General features: G+C 48.0%; 10 protein-coding genes across 10 annotated transcripts; 3 read left to right on the forward strand and 7 right to left on the reverse strand.

Moving 5' to 3' along the window:
- Positions 1-936: 936 nt before the first annotated feature.
- Positions 937-3,685, reverse strand: N7487_005905 (putative C6 transcription factor; the record flags this gene model as incomplete). Its single annotated transcript, XM_056873652.1, has 5 exons — positions 937-1,756; positions 1,816-3,190; positions 3,246-3,362; positions 3,419-3,453; positions 3,519-3,685. The coding sequence occupies 5 exons, from the start codon at positions 3,683-3,685 to the stop codon at positions 937-939; spliced, it is 2,514 nt and encodes an 837-aa protein (XP_056731372.1).
- Positions 3,686-4,701: 1,016 nt separating this feature from the next.
- On the forward strand, positions 4,702-5,618 carry N7487_005906 (Short-chain oxidoreductase; the record flags this gene model as incomplete). The annotated part of the gene is made up of 3 exons (XM_056873653.1): positions 4,702-4,850; positions 4,898-5,178; positions 5,233-5,618. 3 exons carry the CDS (start codon positions 4,702-4,704, stop codon positions 5,616-5,618), a joined length of 816 nt encoding a protein of 271 aa, XP_056731373.1.
- Positions 5,619-5,958: 340 nt separating this feature from the next.
- N7487_005907 (L-rhamnonate dehydratase) lies at positions 5,959-7,352 on the forward strand (the record flags this gene model as incomplete). Its single annotated transcript, XM_056873654.1, has 3 exons — positions 5,959-6,045; positions 6,103-6,325; positions 6,388-7,352. 3 exons carry the CDS (start codon positions 5,959-5,961, stop codon positions 7,350-7,352), a joined length of 1,275 nt encoding a protein of 424 aa, XP_056731374.1.
- A 664-nt stretch (positions 7,353-8,016) lies between these two features.
- Positions 8,017-8,478, reverse strand: N7487_005908 (uncharacterized protein; the record flags this gene model as incomplete). Its single annotated transcript, XM_056873655.1, has 1 exon — positions 8,017-8,478. One exon carries the CDS (start codon positions 8,476-8,478, stop codon positions 8,017-8,019), a length of 462 nt encoding a protein of 153 aa, XP_056731375.1.
- A 1,178-nt stretch (positions 8,479-9,656) lies between these two features.
- Positions 9,657-10,419, reverse strand: N7487_005909 (uncharacterized protein; the record flags this gene model as incomplete). Its single annotated transcript, XM_056873656.1, has 2 exons — positions 9,657-10,121; positions 10,180-10,419. 2 exons carry the CDS (start codon positions 10,417-10,419, stop codon positions 9,657-9,659), a joined length of 705 nt encoding a protein of 234 aa, XP_056731376.1.
- Positions 10,420-12,248: 1,829 nt separating this feature from the next.
- N7487_005910 (SDR family NAD(P)-dependent oxidoreductase) lies at positions 12,249-13,184 on the forward strand (the record flags this gene model as incomplete). Its single annotated transcript, XM_056873657.1, has 3 exons — positions 12,249-12,317; positions 12,382-12,650; positions 12,716-13,184. 3 exons carry the CDS (start codon positions 12,249-12,251, stop codon positions 13,182-13,184), a joined length of 807 nt encoding a protein of 268 aa, XP_056731377.1.
- A 107-nt stretch (positions 13,185-13,291) lies between these two features.
- Positions 13,292-14,442, reverse strand: N7487_005911 (uncharacterized protein; the record flags this gene model as incomplete). Its single annotated transcript, XM_056873658.1, has 2 exons — positions 13,292-13,710; positions 13,785-14,442. 2 exons carry the CDS (start codon positions 14,440-14,442, stop codon positions 13,292-13,294), a joined length of 1,077 nt encoding a protein of 358 aa, XP_056731378.1.
- A 797-nt stretch (positions 14,443-15,239) lies between these two features.
- Positions 15,240-18,153, reverse strand: N7487_005912 (GTPase-activating protein RGD2; the record flags this gene model as incomplete). The annotated part of the gene is made up of 6 exons (XM_056873659.1): positions 15,240-16,255; positions 16,308-16,493; positions 16,551-16,646; positions 16,703-17,158; positions 17,200-17,854; positions 17,923-18,153. 6 exons carry the CDS (start codon positions 18,151-18,153, stop codon positions 15,240-15,242), a joined length of 2,640 nt encoding a protein of 879 aa, XP_056731379.1.
- A 1,214-nt stretch (positions 18,154-19,367) lies between these two features.
- N7487_005913 (amino acid permease GAP1) lies at positions 19,368-21,233 on the reverse strand (the record flags this gene model as incomplete). Its single annotated transcript, XM_056873660.1, has 3 exons — positions 19,368-20,430; positions 20,487-20,904; positions 20,963-21,233. The coding sequence occupies 3 exons, from the start codon at positions 21,231-21,233 to the stop codon at positions 19,368-19,370; spliced, it is 1,752 nt and encodes a 583-aa protein (XP_056731380.1).
- A 4,127-nt stretch (positions 21,234-25,360) lies between these two features.
- On the reverse strand, positions 25,361-26,119 carry N7487_005914 (RNA-binding protein LSM5). The gene is made up of 6 exons (XM_056873661.1): positions 26,087-26,119; positions 25,978-26,034; positions 25,880-25,918; positions 25,796-25,823; positions 25,541-25,604; positions 25,361-25,486 (listed from the first exon to the last, which is right to left on the reverse strand). Exons 1-6 carry the CDS (start codon positions 26,109-26,111, stop codon positions 25,448-25,450), a joined length of 252 nt encoding a protein of 83 aa, XP_056731381.1. The 5' UTR covers positions 26,112-26,119; the 3' UTR covers positions 25,361-25,447.
- Positions 26,120-26,420: the final 301 nt, after the last annotated feature.

Consider the following 26,420-nt stretch of genomic DNA (forward strand, 5'->3'; position numbering starts at 1 on the left):
CAGACCACAGATGATACAATGCATTGGATGTGGTATGGCACAGTCTTTGGTATTCATTTCTATAAACAATATCCCGCTTTCGGTTTCTTGATGCACTGATTGCAGATCACAATAGTCTCCCAGTCGGTTTACATGAGAAACAATGCATCTACCTATAATTTCAAGATCTGAGCACCCATAAGTGGTCTATACCAGGACGGAATTCCTCTTGAAACTTGCTGGGAAGCACGTCGGCTTTCTCCTCAGACATTCCTCCTGTATCTATGCTCCTGCGAGAGAATGGATGTAAGTCTCTGAAAGCGAGACAACATTTCTTCTTGACTCTCCAAAGACATTTGGTGCTTGAATCGAATTGTAGGTGGAAGGAATCAATGAACTTGGCGGAGAATATGAAGCTGGTGGAAGGGCGTAGATCGGTGACCGAGTTGTGTTGAGATGTACTGACTGATCAGCTAATTTCCTGTACAAATTAGCACAGGAATAGAACTCTCAAATGGAATTGAATTTACCAAAGAAGCAAGCTGTGAGGATGAGGAGGGAAATTCACCCACAGAGGGCCGTGGAGTAAGGAAAGTCCCATGACAGTAAAAGGCGGCATGTATTTGTATCCTAGCATTCGCTACTAGTCATTAATTCCATAATCCCTCGTTGCGTGCTCTCTAAATCCAAGCCAATATCAACGCCCTAAGGGAGAAAAGGATCCGAGGTGTACTCAATGGTGAGCGCAAAATCCAAATGGTGATAAACCTTTGTTGAGTTTACAGAATAATCTGTATGCCAGGCTCGTTCGGCTGAGCCAATACCGTGCGAAGCGTATGGCATCCCCACCGCTCTCGGTCTTTCCATGACTTCTGTGTTCGCTGGGGATGAATGCTTTCGTCGGTATTTAGGCAAGAAGCGACTAAAAAGGGCGCAAGCGAGAAGGAGGTAGTGCCGCTAGGACGGTCGAAACAGCCAATCTGTCTCCGGCGTCGGAATCAAGTAGTTTGTGATGTTGAATTCATTCGCATTGGAAGGATTGCCATCAGCTACCGGCCCGGTTGGAGGTACAAGGCCAGCATCCGTCAACCCATGAATCGACATCGGATTTGGCATAGACTCTGGTATTTCCAAATGAGATTGAGTAGAAGTAGACAAGTCAGGAGCCCGAGCGGGAGGAACACGGGGCACATTAAAGAAACCAAAAACATCGAGGTATTCGAGTTCGTTGGGGGCGAAGCTGCGGGTGGGCATTGCTGAAAGGGGCAGCTGGGGCTGGTGGCTCTCGCCAATGCCATTGTCGGCGGGCGATTCACGTGGTTGACGCGAGATCAAAAAGTCGAGATCGAACGCACAGCGACGCATATCAGCGAGAATCTTGACTGTTGATGGCGTGGATCGTTCGCCATCCATGGCAATGGATTGCTGGTACTCGTTGTACTCATCCAGGACGCGTTGAAGGATGCTGCTGTATCGCTCGGCGACTTTCCAGTATTTTCCCAACTGGAATAGAGTATCCACGAAAAAGATGATATCGGGACTGACGGTATGTGCAATGGTTGAGCCGTGGACGAGGAGTAGGCGTGCCGAGACCCAGAGAGTGAAGGCGAATGGTGGGCCCATCTTGTCTAGCATGTTGTGCTCTACAACGAACCTTGTTACTGATAGGATGTTTTCGACAGCTAGTAGGCATCGCTGGCTGGCACTGTATGAGGGCGTGAATATTGGAGATCGGGTTGTCGGGTATGCCGCTGAGGAGTGTAGACGAATCACAGCTCTAGAGTAATTGACCTGTCAATTGTTTGGAACGTAAAGATGAAGATGTGGCCCACTCACGTTTGGTAGGTTGCATGTAATTGCACCCAGTCACTGTGCAGAGCCCGGCCATTCTTGGGTCCGTTGAAGAGGCGGGACGAGTTCTCGTAGGCATATTCCGCCGGGAGATTGAACTCCCAGGATGTGAGCTCGCTGTCGAGTTTGCGATAGGTAGCCTGCCATTCCGCGACATCGGATAGTGCTCCGATATCTACGGGCCGTTTCAAGAACAGGTGAATCCGCGAGAGAATACCCAAGATTTCAACATAGAGCCCGAAAGACCCAACGTTCTCGGCTTTGGTGAGATAATCCGCACGATCGCTGGAGCGTTGGAACCACCGCGTCTCAACGGGCTGATTCTTCATGAAATAATCATCCTTGCAAGGAAGTTTGCGGTCGATATCTCTGTCGTCCAAGGCGAAGTTGAAGGCAGTCGCCAGGGTAGAATATCGATCCAGCAGGTAGACCATCCAGAACAAACGACGTCTACTCTCATCCTCAATCCAAGAGTCTGGCTCCGAAAGAGTGACAGCCCTTAGAGTATATATTGAGGGATAGAGGGGGTTGATAAGAGAAGACTTTGTTTCCACGGCCAACCCCAGCTGGACTACAGATCGGGTAATCAGGGCAAGGAGCTTCCAACCCGGTGGACCATTGGAAGATCCAACCAGATCAAGAGCTAAAATCACGAGTGCCTGAAGTGCCTTGACCGAAGAATTTTCCAGGCCATACAGAACGACCTTTTGTTTGGACGAGTCGTGATAGCGCTTTCTGTTCTGGTCATTAAGCCTGTTGTCGGAGGAGAAACGCAGAGTTGTCGCTACAATTGCATACAACACCATTCGGTCTGCCTCGTCTAGTGGCGATGGACCAAAAAAGGTATCCAGGGTTGTTCGCCGGTGGAGGATCGGGCACCAGGAGTTGATATGTTCGAAATAGAGATCTACCAAAGCATAGAGCAAATCATATGGTGGCAGATCTAGATCAGGATTCGCAAGAGATTGCTCTTGGTTTGAGTATATGTTGACGGGAACCTTCAAAGAAGATTCGTTTCCTGTGTAATCTTGATGTGCGTTTTGGGCATGTAACAACTGGCCAACTGGCACCGTCGACATGTCATGTTGTAGATGATTATGTGAGGTATTCTTCACAGAAGCATCTGATGGACTGTTGGTAGACAAATCCGCACGGCGTGAGGGTAGAGTAACAGCAGACCCGGCCTCGTTGAAGTAGAGGGCCGTACTAGGACTAGGTCCCTGGACTGCTGACGGCTCGGATGGAGAGCTACACGAAAGATGCCCAGCGTGGGGTAACTCGTGACCCATCGAAGACTGGCTTTGCAACATATGCATCTCAATAAGCCGAGCCTGCGATTGAATAATGTCTTCCAATCGATCTGGGGTACGAGTGAGACATGAAATCGACGACGAGCAGACTGTATAGCAACCTACCAAGTCGTTGTTCTAACTCCTTTCCATAGCCAGCTCTCAATCCAGGCTTCTTTCGTTCTTTATATTCACATATCTGGCCATTTCGGGTACACCAGCCGCAGCTCGGTTGTACTCGGTCTGGGTTGGTCAATATTAGAAACGCTGCATTTTCCTAGGGTCTGTTTACACCATACCGCATTTAACCTTTCTCTGCTTGCATAGTTCACATCTTAGTAGAATTAGTTAGGGTCACATTTCATACAAACGGATAGCCGAGGTGACTCAGGTACGCACGAGACGGTGAGGGGGCGTTTCCGCTTCAAGGCTCTTGTGGAGCCATTGAGTCCAATATGATCATTATCAGAATCCGAGGAATACTCTGCACTCTGATCTCGGTTTGGATCGCCGAATTGCTGATTGGAGGACGGGGCCTCCTGGGCGGGAAGCGCAGTGTTCGGCATTTTGATTTAGCGAGATAGGAATTCGCCCTATCAGGGACCGAGCATGATGCAAAACAGATTCACGGTGAGATGTCCGAATAGGCTGGGATAGCCTGTTATATTGTTTTCAAACAGAGGGAGCCAGAGGGAGCCTTAGAATGTTCTCCACGATAGTCAGTATTGAACCTGAGGGAAAAAAAGAAAGCAGAACCAGAAATCGTCGGGCTCGTGGAGCTAAGGCCTCAGGCAGAAACCGGGGTCCCCCGCATTTTCCGCTTTTGGAATCTCCTGGGGTTTCTGTTGAACCGTTCGCGCACCCCCTATTTCAGGGTATAAAATGCTTGGTGACACTCTTGAAAATTATATAATTTTTTTTTAGATTGAATTCTATCTAAATATTAAAGAAATAGGTGGGGTAGCAGGAATCGAAGAAATCGAAGTACATGAACCTCCCATCATCACTAGTCTATATACTAGTCTAGAGGAGAGTTGCAAGGCATACTTTGTCTAATATAATCAAACCATAAGCTTTGTATATGCATGAGTATTGGGTAATTTTGCCTTGAATCCTATTGGTTAACTGTACCGGGCAATACACAGGCATAAAAATGGCTTCGTGTCTTATACCCTGGCAGTATACATATCAAGCTTTTCATTTAATTGAATATAGAAAACCGTTAGCTACTTGCAACATCTACTAGCCTAATAGTATCAACGTGTCATTATAGTTTACTAGGGGGAGAACCGGTGTCATCACGTTCTATGAGACCAATAAAAGGCAACCGTTAAGGGATTTATCAATATGAATTAGGATTTACACATCTCTAAACTCACCTTTTACTACATATCAGCGAGTTAAATTTTCCAACCAGTATCTGTCGCAAGGCCAAGTAAATCCGCCTACCCCAAGTAGAATATTGGGGTCATTCGGGGTTATCACAAGTTTGCGGCGTTAGTTCAGAGCTAACTCCGGGGCATGATGCTTAAAGCAGACCTGTCGATGCTCTTGTATGTTTATCATTATCAATACCTTCATCATGGCTACTACCAAGCTCACCTGGCTCATCACTGGCTGTTCCTCTGGCTTTGGCCTTTCTTTGACCCGCGCCGCCCAGGCTGGCGGACACAAGGTCATTGCGACCTCGCGCAACCCATTGCGGACACCCGAGCTGGTTGCCGAGATCGAGTCTAAGGGGGCAAGTGGGTTCAACTTGATGTGGACAGTCATGACAGCGGCGATATCATTACCGAACTTGAAAGCCATGGCGACCATATTGACGTCCTGGTCAACAACGCCGGATATTCCATTTACGCCCCCATCGAGACTGCCAACGAAGAGGAGGTAAGAACCCAGATGGAAACCATGTACTTTGGTCCCTTGCGTCTCATCCAGGCTGTTCTGCCCCATATGCGCCAACGAAAGGCCGGCGTGATAGTCAATATGAGCAGTGGTGCTTCGCTTGATGGAATTCCCACCATGGGGGTGTATGCGGGTGCAAAGGCAGGTCTAGACGGTATGTATTAATGAGCCTCATGCCAAAGGAAGCAGCTAACTGTGAGTCTGGCAGCCCTTACCAAGATCCTCGCTAAGGAAGTTGCCCCATTCAATATCCGCACCCTGACTGTCGTTCTCGGAACCTTCAATACCAACATGCCAAACTCGGTGGTTCTGGGCAAGACTCCCCTGCCGGAAGACTACAAGGGAACTTTTACCGAGCAAATTCAGGGCCTTCTGGTCAGTGGGAAGATCAAGCCCAACGGTGACAAGGACAAGGCAATGCAGGCTGTGTACCAGGTCGTTGCTGGCGAAGGAGTTGGCGAAGGCCTTCAAACCGAGAAGCTTCTCCCTCTAGGAAGTGATATGACCCCTCGACTCAAAGGAGTTCAGGAATATCTCGGCCATTCTTTGGACGTGTTTGGCTCTGTGACCAACAGCGTGGATGTCGATAAATAAATGATTCTTCCCCTTTTGAGGTTTCCTGCTAGGCGCCTTGCTGAGGTCTGAAAACTATAACCCATAGAACCTTATGGAATTTCAACAGCATTTTTATCCGACCCACATATAGCCTGAAATAAATAAAATAACATGTGTTGTCGCAATAAATTCTCCGAGTCGGCGTTTGTCCGTCTCTCGGGGTAGCAATGCACCGAGCTCCCCTCGGCATGTGGAATTCGTTGAAATAGACGTGAATCCCCCGCAATTATTGGATTTCTACTTTTATTTCTTTTTCTATCTTCTCCCGTTGACAATTATTGAGTTTCTTTTCGTTTGAGACTTGTTCATTTCATACATCATGGGTTCAACAACGGAATTCCCCCGCATTAAGGAAGTCCGCACCTTCATCATTGATGGTGTTGGCTCCGGTGGCGACTACCACAATGTAAGAGCTTGGAGATGTTAATTGTCTCGAAATTTGACATGCTGACTTTCGACACAGGTCAAAGGAGGCCACTGGCTGGTCGACAGCGACATCTCCACCCCTATGACCAAGTGGGCACAATTCCGTGGCTCGCGAACATCATGGGGCATCAATGTTTTGGGATCATTCTGTGTGGAGATTGAGGCCACTGATGGCACCAAGGGCTTTGCGACTGGTTTCGGAGGTCCGCCCGCATGCTGGCTGACCCAGCAACATTTCAACCGCTTCCTGGTTGGCGCGGGTATGTACACCATCTGACATACATAGACAAGTGGATCTTTCTGACGAACTATATTTCAATAGACCCCCGTGATACCAACGACCTCTTTGAGAAGATGTACCGCGCCTCGATGTTCTACGGCCGCAAGGGTTTGCCCGTCGCCGTGATCTCAGTCATTGACCTCGCTCTATGGGATCTGCAAGGCAAGATCCGCAAAGAGCCAGTCTACAAGTTGATCGGAGGAGCGACTCGAACCCGATTGAACTTCTACTGCACCGGTCCCCAGCCTGGCTCCGCAAAGGCAGCCGGCTTCATCGGCGCCAAGGTGGCCTTGCCACACGGTCCTGACGAGGGTACCGAAGGCCTTCTGAAGAACGTTGAATACCTGCGTCAGCAGCGCGAGAAAGTCGGGGCTGACTTCCCACTACGTGTGGACTGCTACATGTCTTTGAATGTCCCCTACACAATCCAACTAGTCAAGCGCTGCGAGGCTATTGGACTTGACATTGACTGGTGGGAGGAGTGTCTTTCGCCCGATGACTTCGACGGCCACGCGCTGCTCAAGCGTGCCCACCCAACTGTCAAATTCACCACCGGCGAGCACGAGTACTCCCGCTACGGCTTCCGCAAGCTGATTGAGGGCCGCAACCTTGACATCCTCCAGCCCGATGTGATGTGGGTTGGTGGAATGACCGAGCTCCTCAAGGTCTCTGCCATGGCTGCTGCTTATGATCTTCCCGTTGTGCCCCACGCATCTGGTCCCTACTCTTACCACTTTGTTGTCTCCCAGTCCAACAGCCCCTTCCAGGAGTACCTTGCCAACTCTGCTGATGGCCACACTGTCGAGCCTGTGTTCGGTAACCTTTTCTTGAACGAGCCCATTCCTACCAAGGGCTACCTTGACGTCTCTATCTTGGACAAGCCCGGATTTGGTCTGGAACTCAACCCCGCTGCTCCCCTGATCCCTGCTGCTGCTATCCTTACGCCGGCGCCCCAGAAGTCCCTGCGTGCTCCTGATAACGAGGAGGCGGCCAATGGATCTGCGTAGATGTCGACCATTCGGCGGAATTCTTTTCTATTGTTATGTCCTTGATCCGTTTCATGTTTATCAGATATTTACGCGCTACACGAGAATCATGTATATACACATCGGATTTCACTATCCTTTAAATACCATCCCATGGTCCTTCTCATGTCCATTACCATTAAATAGTACAAGCTTTCTTGCACTCTGCGCGTATACAGGGCATAGAAACATAAAACAATACAACCAGTGGTATGTTAAGTAGAAATAAACAACCACTTCGTCTATATACATTCCAACACTAGAGAGCTATGGAGTGGGAACGGAGGTCGTATGAATTGAAAAATCTGTGATGTGTGCAAAATCCAATTAAGCAGTAGGAGGAGCCTAAGTCTAAAATAAAATAGAGGGGTTCTTTACAGAAGAAATTAGTTAGTCTAATTTTCTATTTAGATAATTCTTCAATTGGTCTTGGCTATAGGTCACTCTGCTTCTGATGTTCAACAAATGACCGAGGAATGAAAGGGTACGAGCATTTTGCATTCATCTGCTTGAAAACATGGGACTATCTTGTTGAAAAATAAGGCCCCTCCATTGCCAGATCCGAGATATCGGTACTTGAAAGCCTTCATGGTGTCATTTCACATTTCTGGTCAGACTCACGGACAATCCCACCTCTCCGTTGGCACTAGCAGCCAGGGTGCACGCCGATGGAGTTAGTCCCTGCAGCACCAAAGGTGTTCTCTCCAGTGGGGCATCCCCTGTGGTCGGTGTTATGACCATTACAGCCAGCATGGTTCCAGTTCCAAATAGTCGCATCTTCAAGGTTGGAAACAATCAAGCAAGCGGTGTTCTCGGCGGGAATGCAAGCGCTAGGTGAGACAAAACTGCCATCAAAGACGGTAGTACAATCGGTACAGGACGAGGTCCTGCAAGCCTGCACAGTTGCGTGACTGCGCTTGACAAGAGAAGACTCAGCGTTGCGAGAAAGGACGACGTTGGCCATCTCTTCAGATTCATGGTAGGCGAAGTTCTCGTCACGGACCATGACCGTTATATTAGGGGACGATGTTGGAGAAGCCAAGTTGGACTGGACGCCAAAGGCAAGCAGTATCATAGTACTCCAAGCGAAATTTCTGAAGGAAGACATGATGATAGGCTGAAGTTGGTAAAAATGAACAGTGTTCGTAGCAAGATGTTCAAAGTTGGGTTTTGTTGAACCGAGCTTGAAGGAGTACAGATGAAACTATACAGCACGTAACAAATGAGTCAATTTCTTGGAAAAATTGTACTATAAAATAGTGAGAAGATTGGAAGTGTGGAACTATCTGATCTCTTCATACTTACAATCAGAGGCCTTATTTATGTGCTTCTCTCCCACCCCTGTAGATGTAAAATCCCTCATCTACTGAATTCGAATTTGTAATAGAATCAAAGAGAAAGATGATTAAATCATCAATCATTCCTAAATATCCATGGGTATGTGTACTGATAAAAAGAATGGTGATCAAATCATCATCCATCTATAGATGTCAGAAAGATGATCAAATCATCAACCATGCCCACGAGTGTGTCAGCCTATAGAGTAGAGCGCTAGTCTCTCAGAGGGGACTATCACTTTCTAAGTGTATATTTAGTATTTGTTTCACTTTTTTGTTCCTAACTGGCTACCTAGGTAACTCTCTAGTTTTGTTTTGGGAAGTGCGAGGCTGGTCCACATCCGGGCCGGCCCTAGCTGCTCGTTAGCGTCGTATCTCGTTAATTAAAAGTGCTCGTTTGCGATACAACACCATGGATTTGTATTCAGAGAAAAGTCACGATCAACACTGTATCTGGAGTGCTAAACGTTTTGTGGATGATCTGGATGCTTGGGAGTTCGGGATAAATTCCGGTTATATGGTAATCTAGTATAGGCATCTAGTATAGGTAGATGATATTGACCAAGGTGATAACAGCGTTACTAGTAGATTCATGTATTTACTAGGGCGACCTTGCTCTCTCGAACTTATCGGCTTGGTGCGGAGCTATATGTCCAAACTGGCGTGGTCCAGTCTGGTTCTACAAGGGTGTTCGAAGATGACCTGATAGACAAACTTAACGGCCAGGCTCGCTAAATTTATGAAGATTTATATGCTGCCCATGCATAGTATGTGAAGTGGGGGTTCTGGTAAACCTATCCATGGATGGCTATGGCCGTTTCCAACAAGCCATAGTCAGCATTTTCTCCTCAGGACGCCTAAAGGAGGTGAAGATCTGAATTCGACGTCAAGATTTTGTATATTGTCTCTGAAAAGCGCGGGAGAACAGGAAACATGTAACAGATATCCGCTACCTAGATGATTGCCAGTTTCTCAGCATCTTCCCACAAAAGAGGTCGCTAATTCGACCTTCTATATTCTGCCGTAGATCAGTGGGCCAGTGGCCCCTCAGCCGGTGCGGTGGGACTCGTGGAACAAAAGTCCCCGAGCGCATCAATTTCCCAAGTTGCGTGTACTGTCGAACACTGCCGAATCGCATGTGACCCGTATAGTCTCGTTCACCGACCAGAAACGCTTCCATATACCATCGTAGGACTGGTTGAAGAATAAAAGGATACCAGTCGCCAATGACGAAATGCATTGAGAGAAGGCTTAGGGATGCCTTGTCAAAGAACTCGATAAGGGCCCGACAAGTGTTTTCGTTGAGGTTGGGGTGAGGCCAGGGCTCAGAGTGATAGCAAGAAAGGCCTGGTATGTTAAGTTCTAAATGTTGAAGATGAATGTGTTGTGCGATTTTGGCGAGAAGATCGTATGGCTATAGTAATATTAGCGACTGGGAAGCCTCTATCAATGATAAAAAAACAAATACTCACCAATTCCTTGTCAGGTGCCCAGTCAAGATTAATACCGAGAGACAGGAGGTTAGGGAGTTGGTCAACTAAATTGACGAGGTTGTGAATGCTGGCAGGAGAGGGGTGTTTATTTCCAGAACGTTTTGCCATTCCAAGCTCAGAGCTCAATGCATATCGAAACCGTAGGTGATGAAGGGATTTGGCGTGATATTTGGCTAATACCTCCAGGGTCTTTTGCGGGAAGCCATACCCAATAAACATTTTTAAAGGTGGAAGCTCTGTTAGAAACCCGTGGAATTGTTCCACCCGTTCGAGATATTCAGGGCAGTCTCGTTGATATTGATAACTCAGGTTAGGAATGCTCATCTCTAGAGTTTCCAGCGCATGAAAGCAGCCAGGGACAGTGATCTTAGGCAACAAGTGAATCCAATCGACGCTAATCAAGGATAAATGTTTGATGGTTTGCCATTGTACTTGTGTGGCCCATAACGTGCTCTGGAGAGGTCCAAACCTCATACCTTCAAAGTGAATGTTTTTGACTGGAGGAAAAATATTTCCTTCTTCCAACGTAATGAGACCCCTCAAATTATTCTTGGCTTCAAGTTCCCTCCCCTCGAAATGAGGTGAGATATCGTCAGGGCGACACGACCTCCAATATCCCGTGGCAACCAATGTGAGGTTTTCCAAGTTCTTACTTCGATAAATAATATCTTTCAATTCAGCTGGATAGCTTGCAACTGAATTTGGCCTGATTGGTCTGTCATACTCTCCGACGCACCACTCCGCTTCGATTGAACGGATGCAGGAGAGTTGAGGTGCCGATGAACGCTTTTTGTTGATTCTCTCACATAGTGCAACTTTCGAGCTAGCTATGTGGACACTTGCTTGGGGGCAGTATTTGTAAAGGTGGTGCAGAATTTCCCCTGGCATGTATCTCTCATGCCACCAGCTGGAGTAAATCAGCACTGTGTCAAAATTAAATAGAAATCAACGTACTGGAAGTTTTGGAGATTCTCCGCCAGCCTAAATAGGTATGATAGGAATTCCACAAACTCATTACAGAAGTCAAACTGGCAAGGAGATACACCACGAGAGCGCACCACAACAATATTTTTCACATGCACACACAAATTAGTGGGATAGGTACACATTTTCCACAGGAGTTGGTCAGATGGAAACTCCACCTCAGACTCTAGATACAGAGTCTTGAACAGTATCGAAGCGGCGATGTTGTACAACCTAGAGCCGCAGAGCACAACAGCTTTAAGAGAGGGGCAATCCAGCTGAATTGTAATGTGAGCTTGGTATTCTATTAATTTCTTTGCATTTTACAAGACATACCATGCCTAAAATGTGATGCCAGATCTCCGAGGGCAATCGCCCCGGCAGCGGTTGGTTAGATAGATCCATCCTGTAAACTACATGTAGATATCAAGACAAGGAGTGAAGGAAGACCACCCTAATGCAATAGCAGGGTAGAAGATATCTCCCAAGTGACAACTCATCAAGGTTTTAGGAAATTGCCAACAAGTGAGGAAACATTGAGCTTGCCTTGTCTTGTCTTCCTGTTTTCCCAATGGGGCCCTGGGGCCTGGAATGAGTCACCAAGTTAGCCTGTCCAATTTCAAGCGTGTGCCCCAAGGCCGACAGGGGAATTAGACAGACATATGTGCACACTTTTTTCAACTCATGTTATACATGAGTTATGGAATTACATATAGTCTATACAAGGGGTATTAGTAGTTATCACCGTGTCTGTATGACACTAGGGCATAGAGAAATCGCAAAATGAGATGCTATTGTTTTGTAAAGACCTTTAGCAAATGCTAACAAATGCTACTATTTAGAATAAAATAACCAGGGATATCAAGATCAGATGCTAAGAAACAGTTTACTCTAAATATCCTATTAATCCGATGTTTCTCATCTGTGTGCTATTTGCCAGAGAATGTGGGGGTTTCCCCACACAACTCGGGGTAACATCACCACGAAACACCGAGCTTATCGACCAGGTGAAAATTATGGGAATTCTGAGTATTCTGAGTATTCTGAGAATTACAAACGACACCTCTCCATTTCCAACATCCCCAATGGCTTTCCCACAGTTACTAGTTGGCAAAGTCGCCGCCATCACTGGTGGCCTCACCGGAATCGGACGGGTATGGTTTCTCATCTCCGAATTTACATGCATGCAGAGAGGGGGAAAAAACTAACATGTTCCAGGCAATTGCCCTTGATTACATCCGTCACGGAGCCAAAGTCTCCGTCAGTCATCTCGGCGGCGAAAAAGAAGACGCACTACTAGAAGCACTACGCAAAGACGTGAACGAGATCGAGCCTGAAGCAGCCAAGACCCGATTCCTCACGGTATCGGGCGACATTTCACAGCCAGAGACAGGTCAGAACTTCGTCGCAAAGACCGTCGAGGCATTTGGTCGACTAGATGTATTCGTGAGCAACGCAGGCGTGTGTCAATTCGCCGAATTCCTAGAGTGAGCCATACCCAATTTATCATTTACAATTCCACCCCTCTTCTCCTCTCTAACAACCCCACCAGGCTCGAGCCCTCCCTCTTAAATCATACAATCTCAACCAACCTCTCAGGCGCATTCTACGCTACCCAAGCCGCAGCCCGCCAAATGGCATTGACCCAATCGCCACCGGGCGGCTCCATCATCGGCGTGAGCTCCATCTCTGCCCTGGTCGGTGGTGCCCAGCAGACCCATTACACACCCACCAAAGCCGGTGTATTGAGTCTCATGCAATCGTGCGCATGCGCACTCGGCAAATATGGTATTCGGTGTAATGCGCTGCTGCCAGGAACTATCCGGACGCAGCTTAATGAGGAGGATATGAAGGATCCTGTTAAGCGGAATTATATGGAAGGTCGGATTCCATTGGGTAGACTGGGTCAACCGCGGGATTTAGCTGGGCCGGCTGTTTTCTTGGCTTGTGAGGAATTGAGTGGTTACGTAACTGGTGCACAGCTGCTGGTTGATGGTGGGTTGTTTGTTAACTTGCAATGAGGATATATATAGTTGTTTTTCTTGAAAGTACAAGTCAATTATTCATGAATATACATATTGCAAGATCAAGGGGCCTTGCATTTCTATGCTTGATAGTAATCAAATCTTTAGATCTCTATACCATAAGCACGCAAAGCAACAGATCCCCATACATCCCTCTTTTGTTCCTCAGACAGCCCCCTCCGTTCCAGGATCTCCTCCACTACACGTGCCCATCTACCCCAAGACACATCATTCCCACCACCACCAACATTACACACCGGCCAGTCCGATCCAAACATAACACGATCCGTCCCGAAAGCATCAAAAACAACATCAGTCCATGGCTGCACGCGCTCAACGATTGCCCCAAAATCCGGTTCCGACTCCCCCTCTAGCGGTAGAAGCTCCGAAAACGCCCCAGAAAGCTTCATATAAGTCCTAGGATTCACCTTCGCCATTTTAGTGACAAGATCCTTCCACTCAAGGAACTCGGGATGAGAGTGAACATCATCCACCAGACGAAGGTTAGGCTTGCACAAATGATCTATAATCGTTAGCAAGAAGAACCCAAATCCTGCAATCTCAAAGAAGAAAAGAAGAAAGAAAAAAAAGACCTACTAATGACAATCGTAACCGCCCGATCCCCCTCCAACCCCCTATAAGCCAACCCCATCATCTCAACCGCCTCCCTCAACTGCCCCAACCCACCAGACCTCGCATCAACCCCAAGATCAAAAACAAGTCCCTCCCTCCCCAACCACCTCAAACCCTCCACAAACTCACCCTCAAGCATCGTGCCTGCAACCTTATCCTGCACCAAATACCTAACCCCCCTAACCTTCCCCCAAACAACCTCCCCAGTGCGACCACGGACCTGCTCCATATACGCGCTCAACACATCCGGTCCACCGGGAACAGGCGCCCACGGCACAATCCCCAGACAGAGGGATTTGTCTTGTGGGACGTGGCCCTCGCCTGGGACTGGTGTACCGAGGGCTATGCGTGTTAGGAGGGAGACTTCGTCTAGGGCGTGTTGCCAGCCGTGGTTTGGTGGGGTTGAGTCGGTTATTGAGGAGAGACGGTCTGTTTCGAGGAATATAAAGCCCCGGAGGAGCGGAGTGGTGGTGTTGGATTGTGTTGCTGCGTGGCGGTATTCGTTTACGCTGTGTTGCGTGCCTAGGGGGTTGTTGGCGTTGTGCCAGGATAGGGTTTTCAGGTGTGTTTCTGGGAAGAGGTGGATGTGGGAATCCACAATTGGGATTTGGGTTGGTGTCATGGCTTTGGGTTATGTAGTTTGGCGTTGTGTTCTGGCTGGTGTGGGGTTTAGTTGAGTTGTAGAGTGGAAGATGGGGATGCGGGGTTGGGTATTCGTACGAAGTACTTGGTATCTGGGTTTGAGGGGGTTTTCTTTTGGTGAGAGGTTCATAGACAGTGAGATTTTCCGGGTGGATGTCAAGTCCCTTTAAGTCATGGGAGCTAAAACTCGTCGGTCGTTCTTGTCCCGAATCCAGAGCTTGGTGGAGACAAGTAATTTCAGGTATACAAAAAGGATCAAAACTATTATTGGCTATTGAATTCCACGTACATTCTACAGTACTACACCATCAGAGAATAATGCTATACATAGCTAGGTAGGACAGAAAGAAATTCATATGCACGAGAAAGGATCAAGAGTATACATACACCAAGTGGATAACACCACGAGGGCAACAAAGGGAATGCATCAGGGAACATAAGAGGGAGAACACAGTAACAGTAACAGAGGCAAGGTAAAAGGCATGTGAACAACCCCTTCTGCAGCAACACAGCAGAAGGGACAGGGTATGTATGCATGCACGCCTAAGAGGCATGCAGTAAAAAAAAGTTCAAGTTCAAAAGGAGAAACAAAAGACAAGAAAAAGTAAAGGTGACGTTCCAAATTGTAACTCGCCAGGTCGTCTTCGCTATGATCAGGGAGCAACGAAGGCGTGAGTGAAATATATTGCCATATGGCATGTTTCCCCCGGCGCGCCGATATACTGCTCCCAGTTCGATCTATACAAGGTTTCCTCTGCATCCACAAATCCCACAAACCTAATCGTCCATAGGCTTGTCCTCCAGAGTAACTCTGTTGGGCTCACTTTCAGCGATGCTGCTTCGGTTGCTGTCCGTACCACTGGCCCCGACAGCCGAGCCAGTAGGGAAGCTAGACAAGCTACCAAGGCCTGGCTTGCGGCTGGATCGAGCACCAGAAGAGCGGGACATAGAATTGCGCTTCTCAAACTCGGCAGATACTACAGCTGGAGTAGGGGTAGGAGTTGGAGAATCATCGGAAGCTGTTTCAGGGAGAGAAACAGGAGGGGGGCTGGGGGAGCTCGAGTGGGCGCTGGTGCTAGCATCAGCCGAGGCAGGAGACTCGGTATACGTGCCGTTGGTAATAGTCTCGGCAACTTGGGTGTTCACAACGGGAGCGGGAGCATCCTCAGCTCCAGGCTGAGGAGCCTTGTTGGCTGGTACATCTAGGCTACTGCGGGTGGATTTGCGGTCTGAAGGGCTGTTGACGTTGATCGGGAACCGGCCTATCTCCGAAGCACCACTCGAGCGGTCACGTCGATGCCGTTGGCGATTGGCGGGACTGGTTGCCCGGCTGCGATTGACAATAGCTCGCTGGCGGGCCTCCATCGCCGCACGACGGTTACTCTCGTCCGTGCTGATGGCACGTGGACGGTTGGAGCTGGAGCTGGTAATTCCGAGCGCACTCGATTGGCGCTTCAGTTCGCCAAAGATATTGTCCTTGTGGGCAAACAGATCGCGGATCAGGCGGTAGCTGTGGCGCTCATTCATCGTCAGACTGCTCTCGATGCGAGGGCGAAGAATACAAGGGGAAAAGGCCTGTGCCAACGAAGTGATGTATTCTTCGTCGGCCGAGGTCAAATCAATCAGGCGCGTGAAGTGAGTCATAATGGCATCAAGCGTAGCGATATTGACGAGGCGGAGTTGTCCAAGGGTGCTTTGGAGAACCTTGATCCGTCCTTCTTCCGTGGTCTCATGAGCGGTGGTGGAATAGATCGTCTTCACGATTTCGTAAACTTGTGAAGAAACCAATGAGTCTAATTGAAGATTAGTATGAACTTATATCAAGCCATCGAGAAAGCGACGAACCTGGCAATTCAAGAAGGTACAATCTTAGAACGCTTGCAATAACTGGGATTTCAAATTGAGGCAACACCTCGGCATAATCGGCTTTGCTGTTGTTCAAAACTTGACGAAGCTTATGTGTCGTGCTGAGATCAACTTCAGTCAACCAGATCATTCGCCGTGCTTCATCGCCTTCAAGTTCAGGGTAGCCTGTAGAATTTGTGAGCCTTGGTTCATGAATCGGAACATATCCCACGAATTTCTTACGGTTATCTAGGTAGGTCAGAATGGTGGTCACAAGGATCGGAACACGTTTGCGGTCGGCACGAGCTCTAGCTTCAAGGTCGACACCAAAGTTTTGTTCTGTTGGAAATTAAAATTAGCAAAGTTTCATGGCTGGGCAATGACCATGGTTGTACCTTCAACGGAACCATAGTAGTTCTCATATGCTTGAATCTTAGGCACGAATCCACCAGTGCGGTAGTTCTCAAGCAGATATCTCAGGTCGCCAAGGGGCTGAATTGTTTCCTGATACAGCATCATATGATCCACTGTGCTCTGCAGGTTGGGAATGACATTGCTAATCGCGCCCGAGAAGTCGAGAACCACGGCTTTGATGGCTTTGAGGCGGTCCAGCTCGCACTGCTCCATGTATTTGAGTTGGCCAATGACTTCTTCCTCCAGACGACAGCGGATCTGATCAAGTCTACGAACGGCAACCTTGTACCGCTCATCGGCTTCCAAAGCCTCCCTTCGAAGCTTCTCCGAGGGTGTCTCGTTCGGGTAAGGGTTGTTGAGGGGATTCCATCCAGACAACATCTCTGAGACAGATGCAATGGGCGAGTCGCTGGAGCTGCCGTCCTCGCTCGATGCCACTGAGGTGACACGCATGAGAGGCTTCTTTTTTCTGGAATACCGGTGATTTGGAAAACCTTGGGACGCCACTGATAGTTCATCTTGGAGCTATTGGCAAAGACATTGCCCATATTTCCAACCAGGCGAAGAAGACCGTTGTCTACCATATCTTGACCAATTATCTCCACCTGAGCGAGATTCTCGGCCTCCATGTAGGTTTGGATATATTGCGAAATATCCGCGCCGGTGGATACATTCAGATAGGTGCCGATGATGGGAACCTTTGCCTCGCCAAGCTTGATGTTATCAAGCATATGGGTCAGGAGCTTTTTGAGGTGGTCTGGCGGGAAAATCCGCTCACCCAACTCGATGGGGTCTTCTTCGGGCTCCTCCTCGGTGGGGAGAATGATCTTCGGGGGAGCCTTGATCTTGGGGCTCGTCTCAGGGTCTTGGAAAGCAAGTTTGTTCTCTTCTTCCAGGTCCTCGACGACACGACACTTGTTGAAGTAAGTACTGCGCAACTTCCTTACCAGCTCCGCTTGCTTGGTGTGTTCCTTGATGCGGGACTGGAGGAGGTCATGCGAGTACTGAACACGCAGGTCGTGCTGCTCACCCCAACGCCGGAAGGGCGATACGACCAATTCACGGATATTGTTGGCGATCTTCTGGTGGTTCTTGGAGGCCTCGACCATCTCAGTGCGGATTCCTTCGTATGCCTGTAAGGTGGTTCGCGCGACGTCAGTCTTCCTTCACTCCGGTCCATTCTATCCGTCTGAAAACAAACCTTTCTGACACTGGCTCCATCGTCCTTGCCGAATCCCACTGCCGTCATCCTATCCACGCTCGGGGCAATGTCTCCCATGCGGAGTCCATACTGCTCTTCCGCGTCTGCACGCATGGATGCAATAGCCAAAATCTGCTTGTTCTCCACAACTCCCTGCTGCAGCTTCCCGTACAATACCCCCAGACCCGAAGCATAGTCGGGGGTCCAGAAAGAGTCCGCGAAACCGGGCATTATGGCGGCGGCTAAAAGGCTGATTCAAGCTGTTAAGCGGAGGCACGTTGCGATCGGCGTAAGAAATGAGAGCGATCTGGTAGGTTACACCAGTGAGTTGGTAGGTTCGGAGGAAAACGCGAATCGTAACAGGGTGGGAAAAGCGCGAAAATAAGTGTCAATCGGGGCGAATTGGCGTTAGGCAGTCGCTGAGGCTGAGGCTCTAAGTTTGCGATATGATCAAGGATACCGAGCGAAGACCAGCTAGCTTAGTTGTCAATTCAATATCCAGTCTTGACGCTAAATGGAACTGCGTATAGACCGGGACACCAATGACGAGGGAAGGAAGATCGCTTTGGAATGTAAGAGAAGAGAGTGCGCAAGGTGTTAAGCGCCGGGTCGCGGAAGAATTCGAGGCTAAAATGAGCGAAAGCCAGGCCAGGCAAATTGCGATGCAAGTTGGCAGGAAGCTGGCAACAAAAACAAAGAAAAACAGAAATGAGAAAGATGAAGATGGAGATGGAGTAGATGGAGTTCATGGATTTCCAGATCGTAGGGCGTCATGTGGCTCGTAATATTACGGGGATTTGTGTACATCTGAGACCATTACGGCCCAGCAAGAGTCCTTTAGCTTACAGCGTGGCTCTGGTACCCACCGTCTTTGAATCCACTTGGGGCTATTTTTGGGGTTGAAAATTACACTGGGGTGGTAATTTGATGCAAATCTTTAAATTTGGGTGTTTTTTTCATTTGTTGCAGAAAAAAAAAAAGGGGGGTGGTTGGTGTGTGGCTGGTCTCTTTTTTTTTTGTTTACAGTTGAATTGCATTGACATTGCATGTGGCTGTGAACCTTGCCTGAGAGTAATAATATGCATTCAATTAATATATATTGTAGAACTTAGGGTACGGAGTAATATGTAGTATAATATATGTGGCCACCCCTAAGCCGTTGATCATTTCTGACTTCCTGGGTCAAACGTTCCCCCACAAGTATCTGGCGCCAAGCCTGGAGGCTCGAGATGATGATCTACGTATCTACGTATAGTGTTGTTGGTTGTCAACAGGAGTTTATGTTGCATGGCCATTTTTGAAGTGTATGAACGTTATGTGTCATATTCATAAAACAATTATGGTATCGTGATTATCTTTAAGAGATAGCCTTCAAATATCAAGATGTACATAAGGGGGTGTAATCGAGAGCGAAAAAAAATTTATAAAAAAGACCAAACACCTGTTTAACAGAAGAAGTTGTAAACCTTCTTCCATGCAGGCCATTGTTTTTGCTCGGCCCGCTCCTGTTCAACCAAATGCTGAACATCAAGGTCGCGACGACCGGTAGCCAAATCCGCCTCGGATGGGCGAATAAACTTGGTCTTGTACACGACCTTGTAACCGATGTAGGAAACCAGAACCACGGGGGCGGCCAAGTAGACAGAGAAGAAGTTGTAGGCAATCTCCTGGGCGCTCATCTCTGCGTAACCGATGGGGGCAAAACCAACCCAGAACTGGGCAATCAGCACGAGACAGTTGAAGATGAGACCGATCCACGAGCCAATGACACCGGGCTGGGAACGGAAGGCCAGCTCATCCAGGCTGTGACCCTGTTGCTTCCACGCACGGCGGAAGAGGATGTGGGCACCACACACGGAACCCCAAGTGAAAATAGACGACAGACCCGAGATGGCCATCATCCAGGCAAAGGCAGTAGTCTGCACATCTGAGGCGGCGAGGTAGCAGAGCAGACCCAAAGCAGATGCAACCAGAATGGCGGGGAGAGGACGACCCTGGCGGTCGATATATGCGAGGAACCTGGGGGCTTGGCCCTGCTCGGCAAGGGCGGCAAGAGTACGCGAGGATCCGTAGACGGAGGAGTTACCGACGGACAGGACAGCAACCAGGATGACGACGTTCATGATCGAAGGCAAAGCTTTGATTCCTGCATTCTCAATGGCAATGACGAAAGGAGAGGCCTTAGCATCGGCGGAGGAGGTACCGCTGATAAGTTTCGGGTCGTCGTATCTCACCAGGAGGCCAACGACGGTAAGGGAAACCACGTAGAAGAGAGCAATACGCCAGAAGACCTGCTTCACGGCAGTGGGGAGGGACTTGCGGGGATTAGCGGTTTCGGCGGCGGCAAGACCGACCAGCTCGGTTCCAGCAAAGGCAAACGCGGCGTTGACAAACACACTGCAGAGACCCTTGAAACCGTTTCTGAATGCACCTGGGTCGTACCAGTACTTGGCACCAATGTATCCACCTTCGGGACCACCACCGCAGTTGAGGACGATTCCGAGGATGCTAATAGTCAAGTCAGTTGAGGAGTTCGGGTTTCAGCAAACAGTAGCGTGACTTACATGAAACCAATAACAGCAATGACCTTGATGATGGAGAAGACAAATTCAGCTTCACCGTATCCTCGCACACCGAACAAGTTGATTGCGACAATCAAAACCCAGAAGATGGTTACCCATGCGGCATTGGAAACACCTGGGTTCCAATAATCGACCGTGATAGAAGCAGCGACAATCTCCAAAGGTAGGACAACAAGCCATTGAAGAGCGTAATTCCAACCCATAGCAAAACCCCAAGCCGGATCCACGAAACGAGTCGAGTAATGGGCGAAAGAACCGGCAACAGGGAAGAGAACGGCCATTTCACCCAAGGCGTGAACTGTGCAGTAAAGCATACATCCAATCAAAATATAGGCAATCAATACTGAGGCGGGACCACCGGCAGCCAAGACGGATCCGGAACCAACGAAGAGACCAGTACCTACATAGTAAATGATATTAGCAAGGGCAAATGATAGAAGACTTTATAGAGAACATACCAATAGAACCACCAATGGCAATCATCTGCAGATGGCGCCCCTTCAAGCGACGCTGCAACGGGGAGTGGGCAGTGTTATGGGCGGCACCCTCGAGATCGAAGCCAGCGCCATCAGCTCCCGCATGGCCGGTGACGTTCTGGTTGGGGTCTCTCTTGAAACTGTCCATGATTCGTTGGCCTAAGCCTCCCTTCGTGGGAGATGAGTCGCCATAGGATGGGGGACCATCCGAGCCACTCTGGACGGTGTGCTCGTCGAGCTTCTTCTCATCCATGGTGTGTGTATGTGAATAGGTTTCTCTTGTAAGGATGGGTGAGATTATTCAGAAAGGTAGGCAGTATTATCTGAATGATCGACCTGAGGATTCCGGAGAGTTCGAGGTCTATGAACCAACACAGGTGAAACAAGTAGTCGTTTGACCGTTTAGGAGGGGGGGATGAGGGTATAAATACAACCAGTCCGATTTCAGATAAAAAGAGATATTATTATTTTTACGTGCCATATGCTCAAATTAAATCAAATTAAATCAAAAGCACCCACATGTATCTGCTTTCATGCGCTTAGACCAACTAGAGTTTCGCACTAATAACATTTCAAACTACAATCTTCTGATGATCTTGGCATATTCTGGTTAACGCCCGAGTCCGAGTCCGATAGTAAATAGGCAAATTATCTTTTGATTTTATTTTATTTTATTTTATTCGATTTAAATTTACATTTGATGGATGTACCCCATGCTCTTTACGTAAAAATCTTATTCGAGGCTATGGCTTACGATCATGATTCATACATACATACATAAATCGCAGAAGTAAGCTGCAAGCGGTAAAGTTTCCTGACCTTTTACTGGGAGATAAGCCCTTGGAGCTTAGAACCTGGGTGTTTCACCCTATTATCTTATTGTTTAAACCAAAAAGGGAAATTTGAGATAATTACTCCGTCTTGAGAGTCAAGGATGTGGAACCCTGTCCGTTAGACGCCACCTGGGCACTACTTATCTATCTCTTCGCGTGATTTTAGCCTCTCACCACAGGAGGATCTTACCTCAGGTCATGGATCTTCAATCTCTACACCTAACACCCTAGCCTTACTATCTCTACGACCTAGCTGACTCGGATTGCATAGTCATGCCGACAAGTCTTGAAGGATTTTATCTAAAATCATAATATTCGGGTGTCGAGATGGACTTGAAAAGGAAATGCCAAGCTTCTGGAGCCCAAAGACGGCAAATCCCCAGATCCACTAAACCCCATCTGTCAGTCTCTCCGCACTCTACCCGTGGGCGATAGTCGATCATTACCCAATCAGACAACTTCGGGAGATAAGAGAAATACACCCCTTCCACAGTTTCCTCCGGTCCTCCACCTGGGCCATGCGGCGTCCACGGGTGTTTCCTAATCTTTCTTCTAGAATGCTTTTATCAGCGCGATTTGACATTCTAGGTTTGCACAAGATAACCTTACAAACATACTAACATTACTCAATAATATACTAATCGACGGAAGGGAAGATCCCTTTACTTTGTCAGCCCTTGCCTATGGGAAGGCTTCCCGACGGACCCCGTTCCTGTTGCGTGCGCTATGGGCCACAGGGATATGCGTGCAATACCATATGGCCGGAGCAATTTGCCCCACTGAGGCTTGTTCGCAACCTTTCACAATTTAGTTTCTCTAGCAATCACCTCGGTACGAAGTACGGAGTATAGTCTCTTAAACTTGGATAGGTCTCTTGGCTTGGGTGGTGAGAGAAAGGCAGACGACCTGTTGTGGATATTCTAGGAAGAACCGCCTCGGTAGGGTTCGCCGCTACCGCATGACATGAGCTCGGGTGGTCCCCTGGGATAAGGGATGGCGCCATGAAACTCTATGCTTAGGCGTTCTAAGCGAGAGTTTTCCCTCGGTCGTGGCGGTCTGCCACTGATATGCATGGAATAACGGGAGAAGCATACCAGAAAGCTAAGAGGGTGTGCTTGGGAGATACTATCATGTGGTGCTCATTAGAAACCCGTGTAATGATTGGCCTGGTGTCGGCGAGTTAAGCAAGACCCCTCGTATTTTCGCTGGGCAACATACAGAACACATCAATCTGTAAGGTCTGGTAGGTCCAAGATTATACCCTCGCATCCTAGGGTCCGCCAATAGACTTGCGTGGACCAATAGTCGGATTCGGGCATCCCTGTCATGTCAAAGATTAATCAAATTTGGTGACTTAGGTAACATTGACACGAATGTTGATATCTCAAAGTGTTCATAATCATAATCGTCTGGCATCCCAGCTCGAGAGAAGCTCTTCGGGGCAAAATCGAAATGCAAAAAAAGGACCCACAGCTCTTATCTTTCATGTCTGCAATGCGGGTCGGGCACATCAGCAGTTTCTTAACTAGGGCACCCCACAGCGTGAGACTTTGACCCGCGTAACCCGGTCAAATAATAAGGGGGCGAGACAAAAAAAAGACGCACCAGGGTTCTCGGCCTTGAGCTGAATTGAATTGATGCTTGACTATCAGCCACTTAAGCCTTCCCCAGTTGATGGCGCGCAGTAGCCAATTTTACTGGCCACGCTCCCGCGACAGATAGCCACGGTAACATCGGGGTGGATTGGCATTTGTGTTCCGGTGACTAGAGCAAAGGCTGATTACCTTTCATTGAAGGTTAGCAGCTGCGCCCGGACAATAGTCCGACGTATACGTTGTGCTCCGTACTGCAACCTACCTAAATAGGCGCCCATGTGAAATCCGTCGGTTAGATCTGTATTTTGTAGCACAAAGTTAGCTCTTCCGTGGACACACCCGTGGACCCTTTCATGGTTATTTGTTAGGTTACAAGGTTGTGGAATAGAAGTTAACGGGTAATACCCCGCAAAATGTCCTCTGTACGACGATCGGAGTACTCCGTAGCATTGTTGGCCATTTGAGGTCACTTAAGCCGAGGAAAACCCTCAAAAATGGATACATCCCGAGCCAAACAGCACGCGATACGCTTTGGGATTTTCGCCACCGCCACGGAATGGCCCGGCTACCCCAGGTTGGTTTACAAAAATACAACCATTATGCTCCGTCAATTCCAAGGTTGTTAATATTCTTTCTCGGTAGGTTAATAATTCCCGACAGCCAAGTCGGAGCTCCCCATTTAGGTGCATGAAGGACTTGGTATTTCATAGTTTGTCTCACTCCAAGACTTAACTAAAACAAACCACCGATAGACACGACTAGAATTAATCTATGAAAATAAACCTGGAGTCGACATTAGGTGCATATAAAATGTGGGGGTTGACAATCTGTTAGGTAACAGTTTCCACATAGTCTACTTTGAAGTCTGGGGAAACACGGCACAAGGAAACACCGATACTTTCAGCATGAAGGGATTCGAGGGGCGAGTGAATACTTAGTATTCGAATAATATCCATTATTATCCATAGACAGTTGGTACTGCATCTCCAGCCCGTTACTGGAAACCCGTGCGCATCGCGACCCCTTTTAATGTCCCTAGCCAAGACTGCCACTTTCCTGGGCAGCTTATCTTGCTTTAAATTGGCCACTGAAGGCTTCCTGCCACATGGATGTTATCGTGAGCTAGGGATAGCTCTTGGGTGCGAGTTCTATACAATAGCGCTAGTACCGGGCCGGTGTTTGTCCAGATCCACGGAGTACGTACTGCGTAGGGGCTTTATATCGAATAAAGCGCCCAGATGATCAGTGATCATCCTAATTAACTACTTGTTAAGTTTCGCCATGCTAGTACCGGGCCGGTGTATGTCCAGATCTAGGGAGTACGTAAGGGCTATATATATCGAATAAAGTACATCGGATGATCACGTCCTAATTAGCTACTTGTTAAGTTTAGCCACCATCATTAATCTCCACTAACAGCAGTTGGCTGACGAGCGATTTAACACGCTAATTGTGGGGTAGTTAAAGCGATTTGGAGTTCCTTTCGCTACATCGTGCATCATGATATCCACGAAAAATTGCCCGACCAACATGCAGCAGCAGCCTCTGCTCGTATTGATGGGATGAATAGCCGGTTGCAAACTGTAAATATCGCACGGAGACCGGTATTAGCCGTTGATACCCTGATTTCAGGTAGAGACGGCTTGTGGTTGGAGAGCTTATCTAGGATCCCTAGTTGCCCGAAGGTCTTTTGTGGGCTAGTTCCTGCATGCTGTACCCCGTATATCACTAGGCTGCAGTTGGCGTCCGTCAGACTATAGTGTGGAAGACACCCCTAGATTGTGACTAGTCATCACTGCGATGAATATCCCATTGAGGAAAGAACAGTTTCTCTTGGGTGTTGTTGGCAACATCTTCTTATCTTACTTCTACTACGCCCGGCTACGCGCTATCTAAGACACGGGATGAATGGGAGAGACGAAAAAAACGCTTGGCATAGAGGTTCATTCATTCAACGATTTTGTTCTATCTCGTTGCATTTGGTATCATTAATACACAAAGTTTTATTTTCGTCAGGTTAAGAACTGGGTATCCCAAGCTCATGAGCTTGCCACGGGGCCTTCACCACCGGGAATCAACTGACCGAGGAGTTAATAAAGCACCGAGATGGCCTCAAGGTGAAATCAACTTACCATGCAGATATTGTTTCCATTCAACAAGAGCTTAGGGAGCTTGATTTGGGCACCGGTGTAGTCGCTGAGAAAAAGTTAGTCCAAGACTCAATTACAAGAGTGACTTGTCGAGGATTTCGACAGAAATTTGCAAATTCAGATGGAGATCAACGAGCACTGCTCCAGGGGCGTAGGAGCCAAGGCAACCAAACATGGCCACAGAAGAAAAAAAAAGGGTAGCTCAAAGCTAGGAAATCAAAAAATCAAAGCACGTACAACTCTGTGACGTCTTCCATAACCATGTCTAAATCGAAATTAGTGCCTGATGAGATCGTCAAGCTTTTATACAGGGATACTCACTGACGTAGTCATCGAATCCGAGTAAGGTCCCAGAGAACTCTTCATAAGCATTAGTACGCTCGTTTTGTTTCATTATAAACCAGTGAATTTTAGCTGACCTTTGTCACCCTTCATGACAACCCAAATCCGGGAGCCAACACACTTATCAATGAGCTCTATCAAACGGGTTAGCGGGGTCATGGTTTTCTTGGGTCATTAGGCACGGACCGAGAGGAAGCAACTGAGAAGCCATGATGTCAGGTAGAAAATATCGTCACTGAATAAAAATTTTCTTGGTGAAGGTCTTGATTTAAAAACAAAGATGATCGAGCATTCCGCGTGGGCAAGATCGATATAGAAAAGGACGTGGATTGTTCGTCGCTCGGCACCTCTGATGATCCGGTCCGAGAAACTAAGCCAAATAAGGTTTAGAGGCAACTCTCAAAGTTGATTTACACGCTTGGAGCTCCGCAACATGGCTATCCTAACATTTAATTGACTTTCTAGATGCAGTTTTGTTGATTGCTAATAGAACTCACCCACCACCTATTGTCCATTGAAT

This window comes from Penicillium crustosum (genome assembly GCF_028827405.1).
Source record: "Penicillium crustosum strain IBT 35664 chromosome Unknown utg000002l_segment0_segment0, whole genome shotgun sequence".
Lineage (NCBI taxonomy): Eukaryota > Fungi > Ascomycota > Eurotiomycetes > Eurotiales > Aspergillaceae > Penicillium > Penicillium crustosum.

Excerpts from the sequence above, each read along its gene's own strand:
- N7487_005914 (XM_056873661.1), bottom strand. The coding sequence starts at position 26,111 with ATGGCTTCTCAGTTGCTTCCTCTCG. Across the intron at positions 25,919-25,977 it reads TGTCATGAAGGGTGACAAAG|AGTTCTCTGGGACCTTACTC; the intron begins GTCAGCTAAAAT and ends ATGCTTATGAAG. Across the intron at positions 25,824-25,879 it reads CGGATTCGATGACTACGTCA|ACATGGTTATGGAAGACGTC; the intron begins GTGAGTATCCCT and ends ATTTCGATTTAG.